At 45.1% G+C, this 20,553-nt stretch overlaps 1 protein-coding gene across 2 annotated transcripts in view; it reads left to right on the top strand.

Annotated features, from left to right (window-relative positions):
- Positions 1–340: 340 nt before the first annotated feature.
- Positions 341–20,553, top strand: part of LOC147639293 (callose synthase 9-like) — a 104,992-nt gene continuing 84,779 nt past the window's right edge. For both annotated transcript variants that reach the window (XM_086789766.1, XM_086789755.1), the window contains exons 1-2: positions 341–786; positions 16,604–16,701. In XM_086789766.1, coding sequence (XP_086645892.1) covers positions 561–786; positions 16,604–16,701 — 324 coding nt within the window. In that variant the 5' untranslated portion in view covers positions 341–560. The remainder of the gene's footprint in view (positions 787–16,603; positions 16,702–20,553) is intronic.

The following is a 20,553-nucleotide window of genomic DNA, read 5'->3' as shown; positions in this document are numbered from 1 at the left end:
TCCAGTGAAGCCTATCACTTTATTCCCACAAAAACCAATGCGAATTTTGCTTCACTGGAGATTGATGAGATGATGCTTTCAAAATCGAGAATCTCTTCGAAAAGCAAGACCACTACTTGAAAAAACCAATTTGCTTGGTTGAAATTTGGCATTAGGTGGGTCAAAAATTGTACATTTTAGTTATAATCTTGACATTTATCTAATTTGGAGCTAAATCCTAAAAATAAATAAATCATTAGTTTGATTGGTTAGAAAAAAGGACATTTTCTTCGAACCTATGTGAAAAGACTTTAACTTTTGAGCAGTCAAACCTAGAAGCTCCCGCGTGAGACCTACAACAGGACACTAAAGAACGTGTGTAAAGAGGGATTTTTGCTGGTTCAATTCCGCGCAGAAGTGCGCAGCAACGCATCTTATCGTCGTCCCTTCTCCATTCGCATGGACCATCCTCCTCCTTCAGCTCCACAACCGACCATCAGTTTGCCTTCGCGGCTCCATTCCTAACCCTAACCCTTACTCTAGCCCTGTGTAGAGAGAGAGAGAGAGAGAGAGGGTCGGCCATGTCTGCCTTGCGCAGCTCCCGCGCCATTTCGAACTGGGAGCGGCTTTTCAACGCCCTGCATCGCCGCGATCAGCTCCATGGCACCTCCTCGCTCGGCCGCTACGACAGCAACAACACCATCGGCGGATTCGTCCCGCCCTCCCTCGGCCAGTCCTCCAACATCGACTCGATCCTGCAAGTCGCCAACGAGATCCAGCCCGAGAACCCCAACGTGGCTCGCATCCGTATGTGTTTCTGCAGCAATCTAGGGCTTTCTTTTTCTTCTCATGTATTATCATCATCGCAGTTGAACAGAGAGGTAGGATGGTGCGTTATGTCATCAGTGTTGATGAAGTAGCCTGTGAAGATTGAGCACACGCTAGTATAAGACTGGGCTGGCTCCCATCTATGATTGATTCTAGGATTTGGAATGTTTTAGGATTTTAGAAAAGAAGAATTTCAGACAATATGTGGACTTTGTATTCTTTTTAGTGTTAGGGCTGTGTGTTTTCGAATCTATGCATACGTGCTTGCCTCATTTTATAGTTTTGTTATTGTTTGCTTCATTAGTTCCCTACCACGGAATCTTATCTATTTGCTTTTATCTATATTTTGTTTGTACTTTTTAGTAAGCATTGGGTCCACCAAAGAGTATGGAGTCTTTGAAACCTAACGAGCAATCTATGCTTGGGTGTTGTGATGAGAACCTAGTTTTGCTTGGCTTGCCAAGAGGCTCTCTCTCTCTCTCTCTCTCTTCTATTGTAACATGTAACTGGTTTGATCATGTAACGCACAACAAGACCTTCTTTATATCTTTATTCTAGTGAGCATGAAGCAATCCATTTTAATCTTTACACACATGAGAGAGAGAGAGAGAGAGAGAGAGAGAGAGAGAGATGAAATGATATATTAACGTCCTCAAAAGGCCAAAATGACCTATGAGACCAAAAAGGTTACAACAATTGGTGGATCTGATTCAATGTCTGTGTAAGAAAAGCTAAAACAACTAAACAACTAACTGAAACTGAAACAACAACTATGAGGAAAAGTAAGGTACTAGGAGCTCCTAATGGATAACATCTGGGAAGGAAAACTCCAGCAACAAAGGTAAGCATCATATACATCACTATCCAAAGATGTCTCTCATCGGTCGATGGCGGATATCCTCAATGTCCTCCATGGTGAGTACTCTGACTGGATGTCTCCCATGCCATGCTAGTATGGTCCTGATCCTTTGTTGTAGCCTCCGTCAGTGTCGGGATGGGCCTCTCATCTTGGGGCGCCTGGACCGCTCAGCTCTATAGCCTGATCAATCAGTGTACCTCTGGTGCGGCTATACTCTGGGGCTAGCTGCAATGCCTGCTGGCCTGATTGCTCAATCTTTGGTCGAAAGAAGTTTGTAATCTGCCTCTGTAGGTGTCTCTCCCTCTCTGATCCCCTCCCTCTCAAGAGACCCTCTTTGTGTCTATGCAGCTCCAGCAAGTATAATCCCAGGCATCTCTGATCTTGGTATCTCATGACTCTGGAAAGTGGTCCGAAACCCTCTCTGAACAGGCAGTGAAAACGGCCTCGTATCTCATAATATACTGGACATTGACGTCTCAATCTCTAGCTGGTGTGAGGATGTGCGCATCTGACCAATAGCACACCGTATCCCATGAGAAAGATGAGTATCCATGTAGCCGGGTCTAATCACAAACCCATCCTCCGTGAGCTGGAGAAGATGATCTCTATAGAAAGCCATCTTTGTACCAAGCTCGTGTGTCGGCTGTATCCATGTCCTCCTAGTGTCCAGTTGAGTCAAGTCCTGCCTGATAAGTCTGGTAATCTTTGCCTGTGTGAGAGAGAGGGAGGGTGCATCCAGAGAGTACTGAAATGGAGGTAGCCTGTCCATACTAAAGCCATGCAGCTGGAACCAAGCTGTCATCTGGGCATACCAACATGATCCGTCTCCCTGTGATGCCAACTGTCGTGAAGACTCCAGGGCTAAGCGAGCATATCTGTCTCTAGGGAGAGCCCAAGTGCTATGTATAAAGGAGATTGATCGAGTGAGTGCCTCTACTACCAATGGGGGGGCAGCCATCTCTGCATGGATAATATCATGTGGTACGGAGGCCTTGGCCCTAATCATCCAGGAAATCATAGAAACCAAGGGTCTCTCCATACATCTCCATACATCAGTGCTACCAGCTCGGCTGTGGTGATCCACTGAGGGTCCCCATATCTCCACTCCATACAGCATGGCTGAAGTGACCAAAGTGTCAAAGAGCCAGAGCTTTGTTCGAGGTTCCTGAAACTGAACCTGTGAACACATCCTCTCTAGTCTCCCCAATGCTGCATAAGCTCTGGTCAATCTGGTGCTGCTCTAGACAACTACATTTAGTCCCAAAGTATGCTCTCAAAAATGAAGGCAATGAGCTCTTGGTCCCTAAGTTGGGTTAGTGGGAAGTCACACCAAAGCATCTCATGTAGTTACTCATAAGTTGGGGCCACAAGATTGACCACGAGTTGCATCAAGATCGATACAAGAGTTGCTTTTATTTTGTTTGTCTAAAATCTAAAACACAAGGTGAAGAGTTCCACTAAATGCCACAAAGCTTTGCAACAAATTTTCCCATTTGTAATAAAAAAACCAAAAGAGGGTGACTCGCCGAACCTTAGTTCCTAGTGTGGAGTAAAGAGCACACTGCAGACATACATTTATTTTATATATGCATCCATGCTCCTACTGCATTTTGTGGTGTTGCTTTCAATCAGGTGAAATATTAACATCCCCAAGAGCAAGTCTATTATAATCTCTCCAACATCTTTCGATTGTTTGAGTTCGAAGTGATACCATTTGGATTGACAAATGCAATAATGACCTTCAACGATCTCCAATTTTTGTTCGCACTTAAGGTAATTTGCCATCCTTCACGAAAACTTCATTCCAAAAAGTAATTTTACGGAGCCACTGCAACAATATTATCTCAGTCCACAGGATTTCTATGCTTGAGTACATCACTTAAGATCACTAGTTGTACTACAAGGATCACTTTTGTGTGGTGGAGCAAGGATATGTCAGCCGCATACTTCCTCAAGATGAAGTTGCCTAGGCAAAACATCGTGGTGAGTAGCCAACCTTGACAAAGCCCACCATACTCTTCTTTAGGCCTCACATGGGCATGAAGCTCATAAGCTAGGTGTGCTTTGTCAAATCTACTAGAAGTCATAGACACATTCAAGTAAATTGGAGGGCAAGCTTCACCTTGCTCCATAACCAAGGATGCCTTTGGGAAGACATTTGAGGTTTGACTTTTGAAGAGCCATCCGTTTTAGAACAGCCATATTTTGGCAAATCTCATTTGATTGAGTTCGCACACTCACCTCTTTCCTTGCCTTTGGGAATATTTGTTGTATGCCATGACCCCATTGTGAGTCCCGGTCCGGGACATGTCAGGCACGAGCTACGTAGGTCAGTCTCCATAGCCATCGAGTCTGCATGTGTCAGTCCTCTTATCCACTTGAAGGCGTAGCATTTAATGTTGAAAAACTAGCATTTTTTTTGGTCCAAGATAACTAGCCGATAGCATTTGTATGGGCCGACCAACATCAAACATTCATATATTAGGAAATAAGACCGGAATCGGTAATCTAAAAAACTCAAAAAAACTTAGAGGAGATTGTTGGAGAGCTTGGGAACATGAAGCACATTCCGAATGGTAGAAGGCTGGCCAAGAGAAGAGTTAAGTCGAACTTTTTCCAACCGAAGAGGTCTCCAAGTTGGAAGCATCACCAATGGATACTGTCGAAGAGCTGAGATGAATGTCATGAAGAAAGGAGTCATGTGAGCAGAATACCCACTATCAACCACCCAATCCGTAAGACGTGAGGTGAAGGAATAGGAGAGTCATAGGGAAGCTGCTCAATACTGATGAAGACAGTCTCCTTGGTGGAAGAGGATTTTTGAGTTTGGTTGGTGGATGAAGAGGTTTGATTGGGGGGTTTCTTAGCAAAACCACCTTCTCTCTTCTTCTTGCGACAATAAGACTGAATGTGACCTTTGAGATCACAATAGTGACAAGTAAGCTCCTTATGAGCGGGATTGTTGGCAGGTATGTGGTCGACCACCTTTGTTTCTTGTGGAAACCTTGGACTGCCATTTGCTTTTGCCCTTAGCTTGAAGAAGGGTCTCGGAAGTACCCTGGCTGGTCTTCTTTATCATGGTCCTATTTGAAGCATGCCAACAATTGCATGTAGATCAGGAGAAGAAGGAAGAAGTGATATAGTATCACAAAAAGCAGAGAAAGTCTCGAGCAATTTGGTGAAAAGCCGATTGACAAAGTCCTCATGAATAGTTTTGCTCCCCAAAGAGACCAATTGCTTCTGAATGGTTATGAACTTTGCAACAGAATCCGTGATGTTAGTCGCATTGGCAATCTTCATGTTGGAGAGTTGATTCTCCAACAAGGCTACCTTTTGAGCATGGTTCTCACGGTGATACCTCCTCCGGATGGTATCCCACAATTCTTTTGCAGTTTCCTCATCATTGTCATAAAATTAACGAGCAATAGAGGGTTTTATGTTGAAAAAGATAAAGGTATGAGGCTTGAGCCCTTGCATCGTTGTTAGCCCAAGCATCAATCTCAGCCCGAGGAGAAGTAGCATCGGGAGAGGCATCAATACCAGAAACAATATCCCATAGCCGATGACACCGAAGGAGAGTCTTCATTTGTAGTGCCCAATCAAGTTAATTGGTTCCATCTAAGATGGATTCCTTGGGAAGTTGAGGAACAGATAAAGAGTTGGTAGTCGGTGTAAAAGCCATGGAATCCTCTTGAATTTACAGCGGAAAGGCTGCAAGTAGGAGTGCGGGGGTTGCCCAATCCTCCCTAGACGCTACGTGAGGTGAAAGAAAGATGTAGAATTATACTTCTACTGGAGATCAAGGCATAGACGGGGAGCCAGCCTGATGCTCGCGATGAAGGGAGGGAGGGAGAGGCTAAGAAGGTCTTGCTGTGCATTACATGATCAAACTAGTTGCTTGTTACATTGGTATTAGAGTTTTTGGTTGTGACCCAGCTTAACTACCTAAATGAGAGCAAATGTGTCAATTTCGGGAAAAACCACTCAGCTATTCACCATGGAGAAGAAGAAAGAAGCTATCAAGAAGGCATCATTGCAGAAGCAAGTGTCTGTGAAGACACCATTGCAGAGAAAGTGCTGTTGGGATTTGACAAATCGTAATGTTCAGCAAAGATACACAAAAAAGAACGAGAGCACAGAATAGGGAGCTATACTAGAATGAAGTGATAAGATGTATACAACCACAAGTATCCTAAGTACAAACTTGAAATGTAAAAGTATGACACACCAAATGGCCTAAGGGAAAAAAACCTCTATAGACTATAATGTGTAGAGGGAAAAAGTGGCCTTGGTAAGCCCTTGTTCACACGGTCACTTATACATGTATATAATCCTATAAATCTCCTCTATAGTGATAGTGTGGGTAGCAAATCACTCTTCAAATGGGAGTAAGCCTAAAGCTTTGTGGAAAGCTTCAAACCTTTCTCGAGACAATGCCTCCATAAACAGATCTGCAATGTGGTCATGTGTAGGACAATAGATCAAGCTGATCTCCCCTGCATGTAACTAGTGATAATGAATCTCTATATGCTTGGTGCGAGGATGGAAAATTGGATTCCTTGCCACAGCCATTGCACTCTGAGTGTCAGTGAGAATGGGAGTGAGTGTGTGTTGACACCCACAAAGATCTACCATGAATCTCCTCAACCATACACACACAACTATAGTAGTGAAAGCTGTCCTGTACTCTGCGTCACAAGATGGTGTGGCCATAGTTGGTTGCTTATTGCTCAACCATGATATAAGCTGCCAAGGAAAATGCAATTCCCACTTGTGGACACTCTGGTGTCATAATCACTAGTCCAATGTCAATCACTGTAAGCAGGTAAATGACAATTGCCTCCTTGGGATAAAACAATCCAAGATCCTGGGTGCCCTGTAAGTACCGAAACACTTGCTTTACAGCTTGCTAATGCTTTGACCCTGGGCTGTGCATAAACTTACTCAATTGAGACACCCCATACTGTATGTCTGGCCTTGTATAATGTATTCCACAAATATATGAGGCAGCCCATAGCTTGGTTGTAATATGTGCTATCAAAAGACTCTCCTGCAGCATACAGTTGAATTTTCTCCTATTCTCTTCTCGTCTCTATATCTGTAATATAATACACCAAAGTGGCTATCACAAAGTTTGTAAGTGCGGACCTGTCATCCTAAACACTGGTGGCATATCACCCATAGTCTAGACTCTCACCAACCATGTTAGTTGCGTAAGTGCAGACCCGTCATCCTAGCATGTCACCAATATCCGCACTAGCTGAGCTTGATATCTCAACAAGGAGTAGACAATAGAACAACGGCTCATCCCCATTCAAGGTTGATTTGGAGATCTCATTTGAGATGTCAGATCTCGGTCTATTGCACTTTTATTTGGACATACAGTTTACGTAGACAAATGAGCGCATTGTGCTACTACAATCCAAGTACATAAAGGGGCTGTTGAAAAGGTTTAAATTTTAGGATTGCAAGCCTATTTCTACTCCGGTAGAACCCGGACTTATGTGTTTTTATCTTGATTTGTCCGAGTGAGTATCATGTCATCCACATAGAGGATGACCACAATCAAATCCTCTTCGTCCACCTTGACATAGAGAGTACTTTCAATCGGACTGTTTTGGTGCCTTGGCTGGTCAAATAAGCATGTATCTTTTCATGCCAAGCTCGGAGAGCTTGTTTAAGGCCATACAATGCCTTTTTCAATCTACATACTTTTCTTTGCTGACCTTTTGCCTCAAATCCAATGGGCTGAGCTACATACGTGTCTTTCTACAAATCCATATTAAGGAAGGCCGTCTTAATATCCAACTGATGTACTTTCCAACCATGATGGGCAACCAATGCAATCATGCATTTAATGGAGGTCATTTTGAAAGTAGGTGGAAAAGTTTCATCATAGTCTATGCCTTTTTGCTGCGCATATCCTTTGGCCACAAGCCTTGCTTTGTACCTGTCAATAGTTCCTCTTCACTTTGTACGCCTACTTAGTACAAATTACCTTCTCGCTAGGAGGAAAATCCACGAAATCCCAAGTGCCATTTTTATGTATGGCTTTCATCTCATCCTGCATAGGCATAGCTTCCATTCACAAGCTACTCAACCAAGAAACATCCGCATGATGTGGTTCATTCCTAGAACCAGCCTGTGTCTTGCTGTCACGTGCATCCCGCACTTGGATGCCACGTAGACATTTCTGTACAGAAGGTGCAGGACCTGGGATGGTGAACTGGTCCCATGTGAGCCCAGTCCGGGACGAGTCAGCCAGGGATCCATCTCAGTTGTCCGAGGTCAGGTGTGCATTGTCCTGCACATGAGTCCAAGGTCAGGTGTGCACTGTCCTGCACATGAAGCAGTGCCAGTCCGCGCTGTGAGTCTCCCTCTGGAATGATGTCAGATGTGTTGTGTATCTGGTTTGCAACTGGATGCCAGGCCTCTGTAGGCATGTAGGTTTGCATGTAGAGATGGGGCCAGCCCATAGGGCTACCCCAAGTGAGAAGGTCTTGCACTTGCACTTGTAGTGTGGGCATGGGGGAGGTGTAGAACCACCCCCAAGGGGCCAGGAGGGCCCACATTGTGCCCACCAGCCATGGCATGGGCTGGAGGGGCTGTCGGCCAGTTGTACTGCTGCTGGACAGGCAGCCGACAGGGTCAGAAACCCTACCCAGCCAGTCGGCCAGGTGTGGGGGGCAGTCCCACACCCATGCGCATGGTGCCCAGCAGCCAGGATGCTGCCCCAGAAGCATGCGCAGGCTGGACAGCATGGAATATAGTGTGAAAACACTTTATTGGAAAAGACACAGTCGTGGGACTTCATGAAGCAGGCCGACTGGATGCTATGTGAAGTATAAATACCCCAGCCCATAATCCATGAATCCATCTCATAATTCACCAAGTGCTCCAAGCAAACAAGGGCCAGGACAGCCAAGAACTTGCTAAAGCAAAGGGGTGAAGGACTGAAGGTCAAGGGCAGGTTTTCCAGCCAAGAAAAGGTCAAGTACTTTGTATTTGTTTCCATATTTACATCATTCTAATAAAGCAAATACACCATTCGTGGTGGGGGCCCTACAGAGGGTAATTGGGACCCAATACTGTGTCCTCTCCATCTCCCCCTTCTCTCTCTATTTTCTGCACATCGTCTTTCAGCTTGTGCGTTAATTCTGTCGCGAAAAGAGTGCTGATTTCTGAGTTTTGAAGTACCGATCCTTCTCCGAAGCTTCCACATATTACAGTGGTATCAGAGCTCACTTCAAGGACAAAGATTCAGCAAAGAAAACCAGAAAATTTTTTCGCTCGTGTGGTTGGTTTTTAGACGCCGGTGGACTACCCCTTTCGGAGTGACTCCTGTCCCTCGAAGGACGGTTGGTTTTTAGCCTCCGGAAGCCTCTGGAAGTCTCCCACACAGATAGTGGATGGTCAGATTGCGTTCCGGAAAGGAACTGCATTTTCCCGCTATGGCGAACTTCGGCGACGAGAGAGAACCAGAACCATGGGACCAGAGTGCACCAGGCAGCCCAGCTAGGGCACCCGGCTTGGGTGTCACAGACATGTTCCAACAGATGATGCGAGCAATCGCAGACCAGACAACCAAGTTGGATGAGCAGAAGGCGCGGATTTTGGCTCTGGAGGAGCGTTCTCGCTCTCCAGTGTCGCGTTTTCCATCTCCTCCTCCCTCTCCTTCCGTATCCCAGATACCAGATCCTCGTCACAGGGACCCTCTCGCGGGGTCACAGCCGCAGCCAAGCTCCTTGCTTGAGATGCAGATGCGTGCATTGGAGATTCGACAACGAGAAGACGACGCCATGCGACGAGTGGAACACGAGCGTTACCTCAGAGCTTTGGACGCCAGATTGACACCGGCGGCGCCCTCGAATCATTTTCCCGAGAAAATGAATTTCAGTAAGTATAATGGTAAACTCGATCCCACTACTCTATATTCATGGTTACATCAATTTGAAGCTTACTTTGCCGCAGTTAGGAAAACAGATATTGACAAAGTGATCTTAGCTAGTTGGTACTTGGAAGGTGAGGCCATTCCTTGGTGGACTCAGTGGGCTCATGCCCACACCAGAGCAGGTATGGCAGCTTATGTGTGGGACGAGTTCGTCCGTGACATTAAGCAGCGGTTTCTACCGCCCCACTACCTTGAGCGACTCGAAGATGAGTTCAGGGGAGCGCGTCAGAACGCGCAACCAGTCCTTTAGTTTGTCAATAAAATTTCGACCTTGTGTCTGCAATTACGCTTATCTGATACGGACAAGAAGGGGCAGTTTTTGTATGGCCTGGACACGCAAATCCAATGGGAGGTGCGTATGTTTAGGCCAGCCACCTTTGAGGACGCACTCTCGCTTGCGCAGAGTGCAGAAATGAAACACAATGGTGGCAAGCCCAAGACTTCCCAGCCGGCTTCTCCCAAGGCTAACGCCTCGGGGGGCAAAAGCCAGAACCAGACGGGGTCTTCCCCAGGACAGAGCCCGGGAGCCAGAGAACTCGAACAATGCGTCTAAGCTTACTCCAGACCAGAAAGCAGAGGCAGGCAAGACAGGTGGCAAGTTGAGTGCTGAGGAGCTTTCTCAGTACAGGAAGGAGGGTAGATGTTACTTTTGTCACACAAAAGGACATACTTCTCGGGATTGTTCGAAGAAGCCTCCAAAGGCCGCCGCCGCCGCCTCCACAGCTTCCGTTGGTGAGCACAGCTCCCATACAGACCCCAGCGGCTACCCCTAGTTCTTCAAACCCTGGTGTTTCAGTTGGAGCAATTATTAGCCGGGAGCTCGAAGATAAGCAGAAGGGCGCCCATGACCAGGAGTATGAGCGCAACGAATTGCTCAAGTCCTTTGGCTACATAGGTGGCCAGAGAGTCGTTGTCTTGTTTGACAACGGCAGCACGGAGGATGTGGTCACGGAAGAGGCCGCTAGGTGTGCCCGTTTCGAGCTGACTCCGGTGGACAAACAGGTTGAGGGTTTTAGCACAGGTATGACAACGAGCGTCAAGTATGAAGCTCTAGGTGCTAAATTAGTGATTCAGGGCATAGAGTTTGTGCGTGACTTTATGGTTGCCCCTCTTGTAGGAGCAGACATAATTTTGGGTATCCAGTGGTTTCACAAGTTTCTTCCTGATGTCAAGTGGGACAAGCACACGTTCCAGATCGATTGGAATGTGTCAAACACCCCGGTGACCATTAAGTGTGAGCCAGGTATTCCAAACTTTCCGCTCATAAGCCACTTGCAGGCTAAGCGAGCAGTCAGGAAAGGCGCACAGTGTGCGATGATTTACATCCAGACAGCCCAGACGGTGGCCAGTGCTTCCGAGAAGTACTCGGTTCTCCATGAAAAGTTCCAGAAGATTTTTTTTCGGGACAGTCTCCCTCCCCAGCTTCCCCTGTCCAGACCGGAGGATCACAAGATTGACCTCCTCCCAGGCTCGGAACCCCCGAGCAAGTTTTCGTATCGCCTTTCTAAGGCAATGGAATCGGAGTTGGACCGCCAACTCCAAGAATTGTTGCAAGCTGGCTTCATCCGCCCCAGCGTATCGCCATTTGCCGCACCGATCTTATTTGTCAAGAAGAAAGATGGGTCTTCTCGGTTGTGTGTCGATTATCGTGCACTCAACAAGCTGACTATCAAGAGCAGATTCCCGATGCCTCGAATTGACTATATCCTCGAGAGGCTGAATGGAGCTAAGGTGTTCTCCAAACTGGATTTAAAGAGTGGGTACCACCAGGTTCGGATTGTTGAGGGGGACATCCCCAAGACAGCTTTCCGTACAGAACGGGCCCACTATGAATTTGTGGTTATGCCATTTGGATTGACGAACGCCCCAGCTACATTTAATCGCATGATGATGCGTATTTTCCGGGAGTTGATTGGAGTGTGTGTGTTCATATTTCTGGACGACATACTCATATTTTCAGCTACAGTTGAGCAGCATGACATTGATGTGGAGAAAGTCCTTAAGTTGCTGGAAAGCAACGAGCTCTATGTCAATGAAAAGAAGTCAGAATTTTATCTGTTCCAGGTACATTACTTGGGATATATAATTAGTGCTGAAGGCATTCGACTTGATCCGGCTAAAGTGGCCGAGATTGTTAACTGGGAAGTACCGCAGACCGCTTATGACATTAGATCATTTGTGGGTATATGCCAGGCATATTCCACCCACATTGACAAGTTTTCTGATCTCTCGGCAGACCTCACCGATCTGCTAAAGTGAAAACAAGGAGGCAAAAGATTCGAATGACTCCACGAGCGTTGGAGGCATTCCAGAACCTCAAAGTGGCTTTGTCAGAAGCGCCTTGTTTAGCCCTTGCCTCGTGGGACGAACCATTTCAAGTGATCACCGATGCGAGTATCATCGCAATTGGAGGTGTATTGCAACAGAATGGTCATCCAGTAGCTTACATGTCTCGTAAGTTACTGCCCGCCGAAAAGAACTACTCAGTCTACGATCGTGAACTCCTAGCAGTTATACAGGCCTTGAAACATTGGAAACATTTCCTGTATGGCCGTGACTTCGAGGTTCGCACTGACCATCAGGCATTGCGCTGGATTCAGACGATGCCAAGTGCACAGTGGAGTGATCGACAACACCGCTGGAGTCAGATATTCCAGCAGTTCGGTGGTATGATTGAGCACCTTCTAGGAAAGGCCAATCCAGTGGCCGATGCTTTGAGCAGGAAGGGACAAGTATCTGCGATTCAGACCACTAGACTTGACCTTGTTGGTATAGGACTAGAAGACATGAAGCACATGTACGCGGATTCCGAGGAATTCGGTACACAGTGGGAACAGGCATTGGATGCCACAGGACCATGCCATTTTCTGATACGCGATGGTTGGCTTTTCTACAAAGGTCGACTATGTGTCATGAAATCATTCCGGGCAGCTCTTCTCCATGATGCCCATGACGCCATTACAGGTGGGCATAGGGGCATGAATTCGACTCTGGAGAAATTAGAACGGCAATACTATTGGCCAAAGATGAGGCGTGATGTGTTTACATATGTACAACGCTGTGACATTTGTCAAAAGGTGAAAGCTCCTCGTGGAAAGAAGATAGGGCTGTTACAGCCTTTGCCAATTCCTGAGGGTTCTTTCTAAGACATTTCAATGGACTTTGTCACAAATCTGCCTCCCAATCTGAGTAAGCGTAATACACAGTGTTTAACTATTGTTGACAGGTTCAGCAAATTTGTTATGCTTATTCCTTGCAGGGCCAATGTGATTGCCGAGGATGTTGCCCAGCTATTCATTCGGCATTGGTACCCGATTGGTGGGATTCCTAGGACCATAGTGTCAGACCGAGATGCCAAGTTTACCAGTCATTTTTGGAGGGCATTGTTTGATAATTTTGGTACTAAGTTGAATTTTTCCAGTGCATTCCACCCACAGACAGATGGCCAGACAGAGATATACAACCAGTTGGCCTTTGATGTGCTGAAGTGTTATGTCCACGATCAGCAAGGTAAGTGGGAATCGTTTTTGCCTTTAGTTCAAGCTGTTTTGAATGACTCTTTTTCTTCAGCTATTGGCAGGACTCCATATGAGGCAGCGTTTGGAAGGCCTTTCCAGTCGTTGTTAACTAGGACTTCGTCTTCAGTACCGGAGGCGAACAGAGTAACGGAGTCTTACCAGGAGATCCCAGAGTCCGTTAAAGACAGATTGGTTAAAGCGCAAGAGGCCTACACTTGACAGGCCAATAAAGACCGAAGTGATATGAAGTTTTCGGAAGGAGATTGGGTGTATCTTCGGATTATGAAGCAAAGATTGAAGCAGGTGGGCAAGCAATGCCCAAAGTTGTCTTTCAGGAGCTTCGGACCATTCCCCATCCGGAAAAAGATTAATGAGGTGTCTATGCAGTTAAAACTACCTCCGAGTTGGACTATGCACGATGTATTTCATGTCAGTTGGTTAAAGCCATATGCAGGTCCACCCCCTTCAGAGGTCAAAGACGAAGCGGAACCAGACATCATTGATGAAGCAGAAGTAATGGTTCCAGAACAGATCCTTCTGCACCGTTTCAAGCATGGCTCAGGCCGAAGACTACGACAGTTTCTCACGAAGTTTCAGGACCGAGAAACTCATGAAGCGGTATGGCTCGACAAAGAATTTTTCGAAGACTATCCGGCATTATTGATGGATTATTTGGAGGCTCTGCAGCTTCCGTCAAGTTAAGCAGAAGGGGATGTCACGTGCATCCCGCACTTGGATGCCACGTAGACATTTCTGTACAGAAGGTGCAGGACCTGGGATGGCGAACTGGTCCCATGTGAGCCCAGTCCGGGACGAGTCAGCCAGGGATCCGTCTCAGTCGTCCGAGGTCAGGTGTGCACTGTCCTGCACATGAGTCCAAGGTCAGGTGTGCACTGTCCTGCACATGAAGCAGTGCCAGTCCGCGCTGTGAGTCTCCCTCTGGAATGATGTCAGATGTGTTGTGTATCTGGTTTGCAACTGGATGCCAGGCCTCTGTAGGCATGTAGGTTTGCATGTAGAGATGGGGCCAGTCCATAGGGCTACCCCAAGTGAGAAGGTCTTGCACTTGCACTTGTAGTGTGGGCATGGGGGAGGTGTAGAACCACCCCCAAGGGGCCAGGAGGGCCCACATTGTGCCCACCAGCCATGGCATGGGCTGGAGGGGCTGTCGGCCAGTTGTACTGCTGCTGGACAGGCAGCCGACAGGGTCAGAAACCCTACCCAGCCAGTCGGCCAGGTGTGGGGGGCAGTCCCACACCCATGCGCATGGTGCCCAGCAGCCAGGATGCTGCCCCAGAAGCATGCGCAGGCTGGACAGCATGGAATATAGTGTGAAAACACTTTATTGGAAAAGACACAGTCGTGGGACTTCATGAAGCAGGCCGACTGGATGCTATGTGAAGTATAAATACCCCAGCCCATAATCCATGAATCCATCTCATAATTCACCAAGTGCTCCAAGCAAACAAGGGCCAGGACAGCCAAGAACTTGCTAAAGCAAAGGGGTGAAGGACTGAAGGTCAAGGGCAGGTTTTCCAGCCAAGAAAAGGTCAAGTACTTTGTATTTGTTTCCATATTTACATCATTCTAATAAAGCAAATACACCATTCGTGGTGGGGGCCCTACAGAGGGTAATTGGGACCCAATACTGTGTCCTCTCCATCTCCCCCTTCTCTCTCTATTTTCTGCACATCGTCTTTCAGCTTGTGCGTTAATTCTGTCGCGAAAAGAGTGCTGATTTCTGAGTTTTGAAGTACCGATCCTTCTCCGAAGCTTCCGCATATTACACTTGCTACTCAGAAGAGCAAGAGTTTGCTCTCTTGCAAAGTTCGGACCAGCCATCTAGGAACTGATTTGGCCTCTTGTAAAGCTGTCTGCACTTCTCTCACAACCACTTCTACAACATCATGCATAACAGGATGTTCATTTGTTGAACTTTACATCCACATGATGTCTATATGGCTGCAGCACATGTTCCATTGTGGGTTGTACTGGTGTACCATCAATAGCAAGTGGAAGTAGCGCTTCAAACATGTTTTGTTGACCCCCGTACAGGTGTCTACCAAATTCACCCATAGGCTGATTTACATTTTCAGCAAACACCACATCTCTACTCTCAAAAATCGTATGGCTGAGTGGATTATAGTGACGGTAGCCTTCGCTACCACTGCTGCACCCCGCCAAAATACATTATACTGCCTTATCAAGCTTGCTTCTCATTTGTTGAGGCACATGGGCATATGCAAGACAACCAAAAACCCTCAAGTAATCAGCTTTAGGCTTTTTATCATACGAGGCCTCATCTGGAGTCATAGTTTTCAATGCTTTTGTAGGGCATCTATTCATAACATGCGTAGCACACATGATTGCCTCCATCCAAAATTTATCAGGCAAAACTTTGCCCTTGATCATACAGCTGGGCATCTGCATCAAGGACTTGTTCTTCCTTTCTGAAACCCCATTCTGTTATGGTGTGTATGGCATGGTACATTGGTGCTTAATGCCTTTCTTAGCCAAGTATGCTTTGAAAGCATCAGACCATACTCCCCTCCTTGATCTGTCTGAAGGGTTTGCACTTTGCAACGTGTTTCATTTTCATTTTCAGCCCTTGCAACATAATGCTGAAAACACAGAAAAACCTCCAATTTTGCTTTTGAAGGGTATACCCAAGCAAATCTAGAGTAATCATGTATGGATGTCACAAAGTACATATGCTTTCCAAGTGACGGTGTCCTCATAGGACCACATACATCATTGTGCATGAGCTGTAATTTCCGATTAGCTCTCATCGAACCATCCTTTGGGAAAGCATTGCGATGCATTTTACCAGGGATGCATCCCTCACATACATGTTTGGGAGGTAGTTTAACATGTGGCATGTCATTCACCATTTGTTGCTTCTGCAGGAGCATCAGATTGCCATAATTCATATGCCCAAACCTTGCATGCTACAACTCTGCCTCTTGCATGATACACCAGCCCACTTGTTTTCTAGAAGTGGCCCAATTCAGTGTGTATGTGGATGTGCACGGGTAGCTTCTTGCGTTTTCCTAACTCTCTCGTGGTTGGTCATTTATATTTAAAATTATAAAGTTTTAAAATTGTCGTTTCTCACTTCATGTTTTTGGCAGTCTCTTACAGATATTTTTTTTAAAAAAAAAAGTGCTTTTCTTTTGTCTGCTAGCTAATTTTTTCATATTTTAATCCTGGAAATGTTCAAATCGTACAAAGTGATGATGACATGCTTGTATGAGGTAGTGTAGGAATTGATGTTGCACTAGTTATTGAAAAATTGATGTCGGGGTGGACCCTTGTCCATTGCAACATGCCGCTCAGTTTGAACCCCAGACAAAGACATGCACGCACTCACGAGCATACTTTTTTTAGTTTAAGTTTCAACGCTTGCTAATGACTGACTACTTTTAGAGATGAACTTATCATGGGCTATTGATTTTGTTTTGGTTGTAGTTTGCGAACATGCTTATTCTTTATCTCAGAATCTGGATCCCAACAGTGAGGGAAGGGGAGTTCTGCAGTTCAAGACAGGGCTTATGTCCGTAATCAAGGTAACAATTGTTGTGCTTTAGCTAAGTGTTATGGTTTTATTCCTCAATAAGGTTATCGATGGAAGTCTGTCACCTTTGGTTCTAGTTTATCTAGCTCAGTCTATACTGTGTGCATGTTGATGTATGATTGTTTATGTATATATATGCATGTATGTATGTATATATGCATGCATTTTGCTTGCTCGTTGCGCGTCCTCCCTGCCTTCTTTGCTTGTTGCTCGTCCTCAGCAGCGACGGGTGTGTGTATTCAGTTGTCGCCCTCAGTTCGCCCTCAGCAGAGAGTCGTCATCAGCAGGCTGCTGAGCAGAGATATGGCAGTGATTGCCAGCCGCTTGCAATATCGCCTTTGCAGTAGTGCAGTGCAATTTGTCAAGTCGCTGTTTGCCCTGCTTATCGTTTCCTTTGCTCTTTATTTGCTGGAAGTCTTCGACAGCTTGCCCTTTGGTATATAGTGTGTGTGTGTTCTATTCAAGATAGCCTCCAAACCTTTGTATTCTGAAGTTGCTTCTCCAGAACCCATTGCATATCACAGAAGAGCAGATAATATCTCTAAACGCCCCAAGTTCTTAGCTCATCAAGCGGACCCTTTTGTATGTGAAAATCCGACACTTCAAACTTTCACAGATATTTTGCATGAAGGATTTTCAGCCATTAATTATGCTTGGGGGGATGCACCACCACCGGAAAGCCGAGGCTTTGTATGCACCTGCGATGGATCTTGCTCATAAAGCAGTAGTTCTTTTTTTCCTTGGTCACATGCCTGTTTGCTGCGCTGGATGTTGGACAATGGCTGAAAGCATTGTTGGGAGGTTATTTTGTGCATGGCTGTTAAATAGTGGGTTGTGGCTTTTATGAAGTCATTTTTACAGATCAATAAATTTTGCATTTTATTGGACACAGATAGACCTACTTCAACATGTGTGGCTTTGGATATTCATATGGAAGGGATGCTAACCCAAAAGGGTTTTTTTCAGCTAAAGTTTGTTGGTTCACGTCTTGCATGTGGTAAATTTGGACATATTCAATATGAGTGTCCTTCAGTTTTATACCAAACCCCTAAGGCAGCTATGCCTTCACAATCGCCTCAACTAGTTGTGAATGCACAAAAGAACAAGGGGAAAACTATAGTGGAGAGGAAGAGAATGCTTTAGCTGATAAGGGTAAAGCCAAAGTAACAGTTGCTCCCTTGCCTCAAAAAGACAAAGAAAAACAAGATTTGCGATCTTGTCAGATACCTAAAAAAACGATAAAAGCAAGAACTCTAGTAGTTTGAAATTGGACAGAGGGGTCTAATGTGTTGATTCATCCTCATCTAGTCCTCGTTTCATACACGATGTTTTGGGAGTGGGTAAAATGTGGAATGTGGTTATGAATGGTCACTCTCTTCAAGAGCAGATAGATGCAATCTTTGAGCCTTTTGCGACAATTTTAGATGAACATTTTGACGATGATGTTTTACAAATGGAGGCTTTTATGGGATTACATAAATAAAATCACCCTCATATGGTTTGTTTACAAGTCTCAAGAACACAACCAGCATGCTTTTGCTGGAAGGGAAGGCTCTTTTGTAGGGTATCACATCTTTTATGCTAGCACTCGTTACTTTTTAGGAGTGGTCATGTTGATTCGCCATGAATTTCAGCCATATGTCGCATATAATGGTCCGTCAAGAAGATGGATAATTCTTCAATGCCACGTCAATGGAGAGATATTTGAATTTTGAGGGGTATATTCATCACATACTTCTTCAATGAGAACTCAAATGTGGGGAAAATTGAGAGCTTACTCTTGGCTTTCAAGTGCGTTTTTGTGTGGAGATTTTAATAACTCTCTTGAATACGATGATAATAGTAACCACAAATCGCATCTACTTGGTTGTGAAATAGTCAGTGGCATGCTACATTCAATATATGGGAGCATGTGATTTGTGGAAACACTTGATGCCTACCACGCAAGGGTGTACTTTTCATCACAATGCTATTACTAACTTTTGGGCTTGTCTGGACAGATGGCACATGTTGAATGCAAATCAATATGATACTTTCACATGCAAAATGTCCATAGACTACTTGATGGGTCTTTGAGATCATTACCCACTGTGGATGATGATGTATTTTGGCATGTCAACAATGGATGTACTACTCCCACAAAAGAGGCTACTACTGATCAACAATAGCTATCTAAAACATAACTTTTTGTTGATTTAGTGGCTCATGCAATGCAGCCTTTGAAGATGCATATGCTTGTTGGCATTGACATGGCTTTGCGGAGATTTACCACTCGCATGTAGGTTGTTATTTTTGATTATGATAAATGGTTCTTGGGAGAAGAAAGAGGTAGAGTGAAGGATGCAAAACTCGTGGTTGAACAACTCATTGAACGTAGTCATCAAAGAAATCTTGATGATTCAGAGCTTAGTGAAGCTTATGCAGATGACGCATTTTTCTTTCCAGGAAATACTCGAGATGATGTCAAAATAATTATGGATGCACTGGATCTTTATGGTCTTGCGGTAGACTTGAAAATTAATTTTGCTAAGTCCAAGCTTCTACCCCTTGAGCATTGTGATTGACACTCTATTCTTTGGCTGGGGCAGATAATCTCACCAGAATAGATTGTAAGACATCTTGGGTATCCTCTGGGTTGGAATGTCTCTCTGAGAACGACAGTGGGTGTTGGACAAGCTGAATTTCAAACTTCAATATTGGAAATTATCTACCTGCCCGTTGCATGTTAGATTGAGAATAGTGCAATCCATTGTAATGGCTTATATTCAGTTTCACTTGCCTCTTGTTCCGTGGTCTTCGACAGATTTGGATAGTTTCATGTCTGCAGCATTAGCATGTTTGTGGCGTACTAAGGTGGAGAGAAAACCCATCAGGCTACTCAAAAAGCATTTGGTACCTACTCCAAGAATGCATGGTGGCCTCAATATACTGAATTTACACTTTTGTGTTATTGCCAAGAAAGCCTCTCTTCTTTTGAGTTCTTGGAGCAAAAACAGTCTTGGACTTTAATGTTATCAAGTTTTGTTGCAGCAATGAAAACTCCAACCTTTGGGCATTGGATGATTACTCATGCTGAGGTTATATTTGGATGCTTAGAGGGGTGCATTCTTGGATGCTCGTTTTCTACAAAATTGATTCAAGATTGGTAGACTCTGATGGCTCAAATGAAATGGTTTGGTAGACCACGTGAACAAGGCAACTCCCTTCGCAAAGAGAGCATCCATTGGAGTCGTGCATTTCAGTAGCCTCTTGCTCTTTTACAGTCGAGACAGACAGGCTTATTTCCTTTCAACCAAAGCAATCAGACATGTTGAGGATGTGGTGAATGATAGGGGCTATGTACTTTCTTTTCAACAAGCTATGATACTTTATAATTTAGGTCTACATCATAGACCAATATGGCTCAAAACGCAAGTTGGTGTGTGGTACCCTTTCACAATCTGACTGCAGGGTGAGTGCATACAAATTGCTTCTTCCTCTAGCTTGGATACATGCTCATGGAAATTCACCATGGCACATTAACAAGCCTTCTGGGTAGTGGAGGGTGTCTCTGGAAGATTTGGAAGAGTAAATTACCCCTCAAACAGAAAGTCTTCTTCTGGAGATGCCTCGTTGGTGCTTTACCAATTGGCCGTTTTGTGGTTGAAAAACGTATTGCTTCTGCATCTTTAGAAGGTGTTCACATCCACGTGAGACAGTCTGTCATATTCTATGGTCTTGCAATTCTCTTGCTCTTCTAGACAGATTGTCAGGACACCCTCTTGTCAGATTGGCTAAATTTTTTGGCTATTTGGTAGCATTGCCCCGACTTTGCTAGAATTTGATACTTTCATTGTGATTTTGG

This window comes from Cibotium barometz, chromosome 4 (assembly GCF_041138505.1).
Source record: "Cibotium barometz isolate CiBa-2024 chromosome 4, ASM4113850v1, whole genome shotgun sequence".
NCBI lineage: Eukaryota > Viridiplantae > Streptophyta > Polypodiopsida > Cyatheales > Cibotiaceae > Cibotium > Cibotium barometz.
This window is presented reverse-complemented; position numbering and strand designations above follow the sequence as displayed.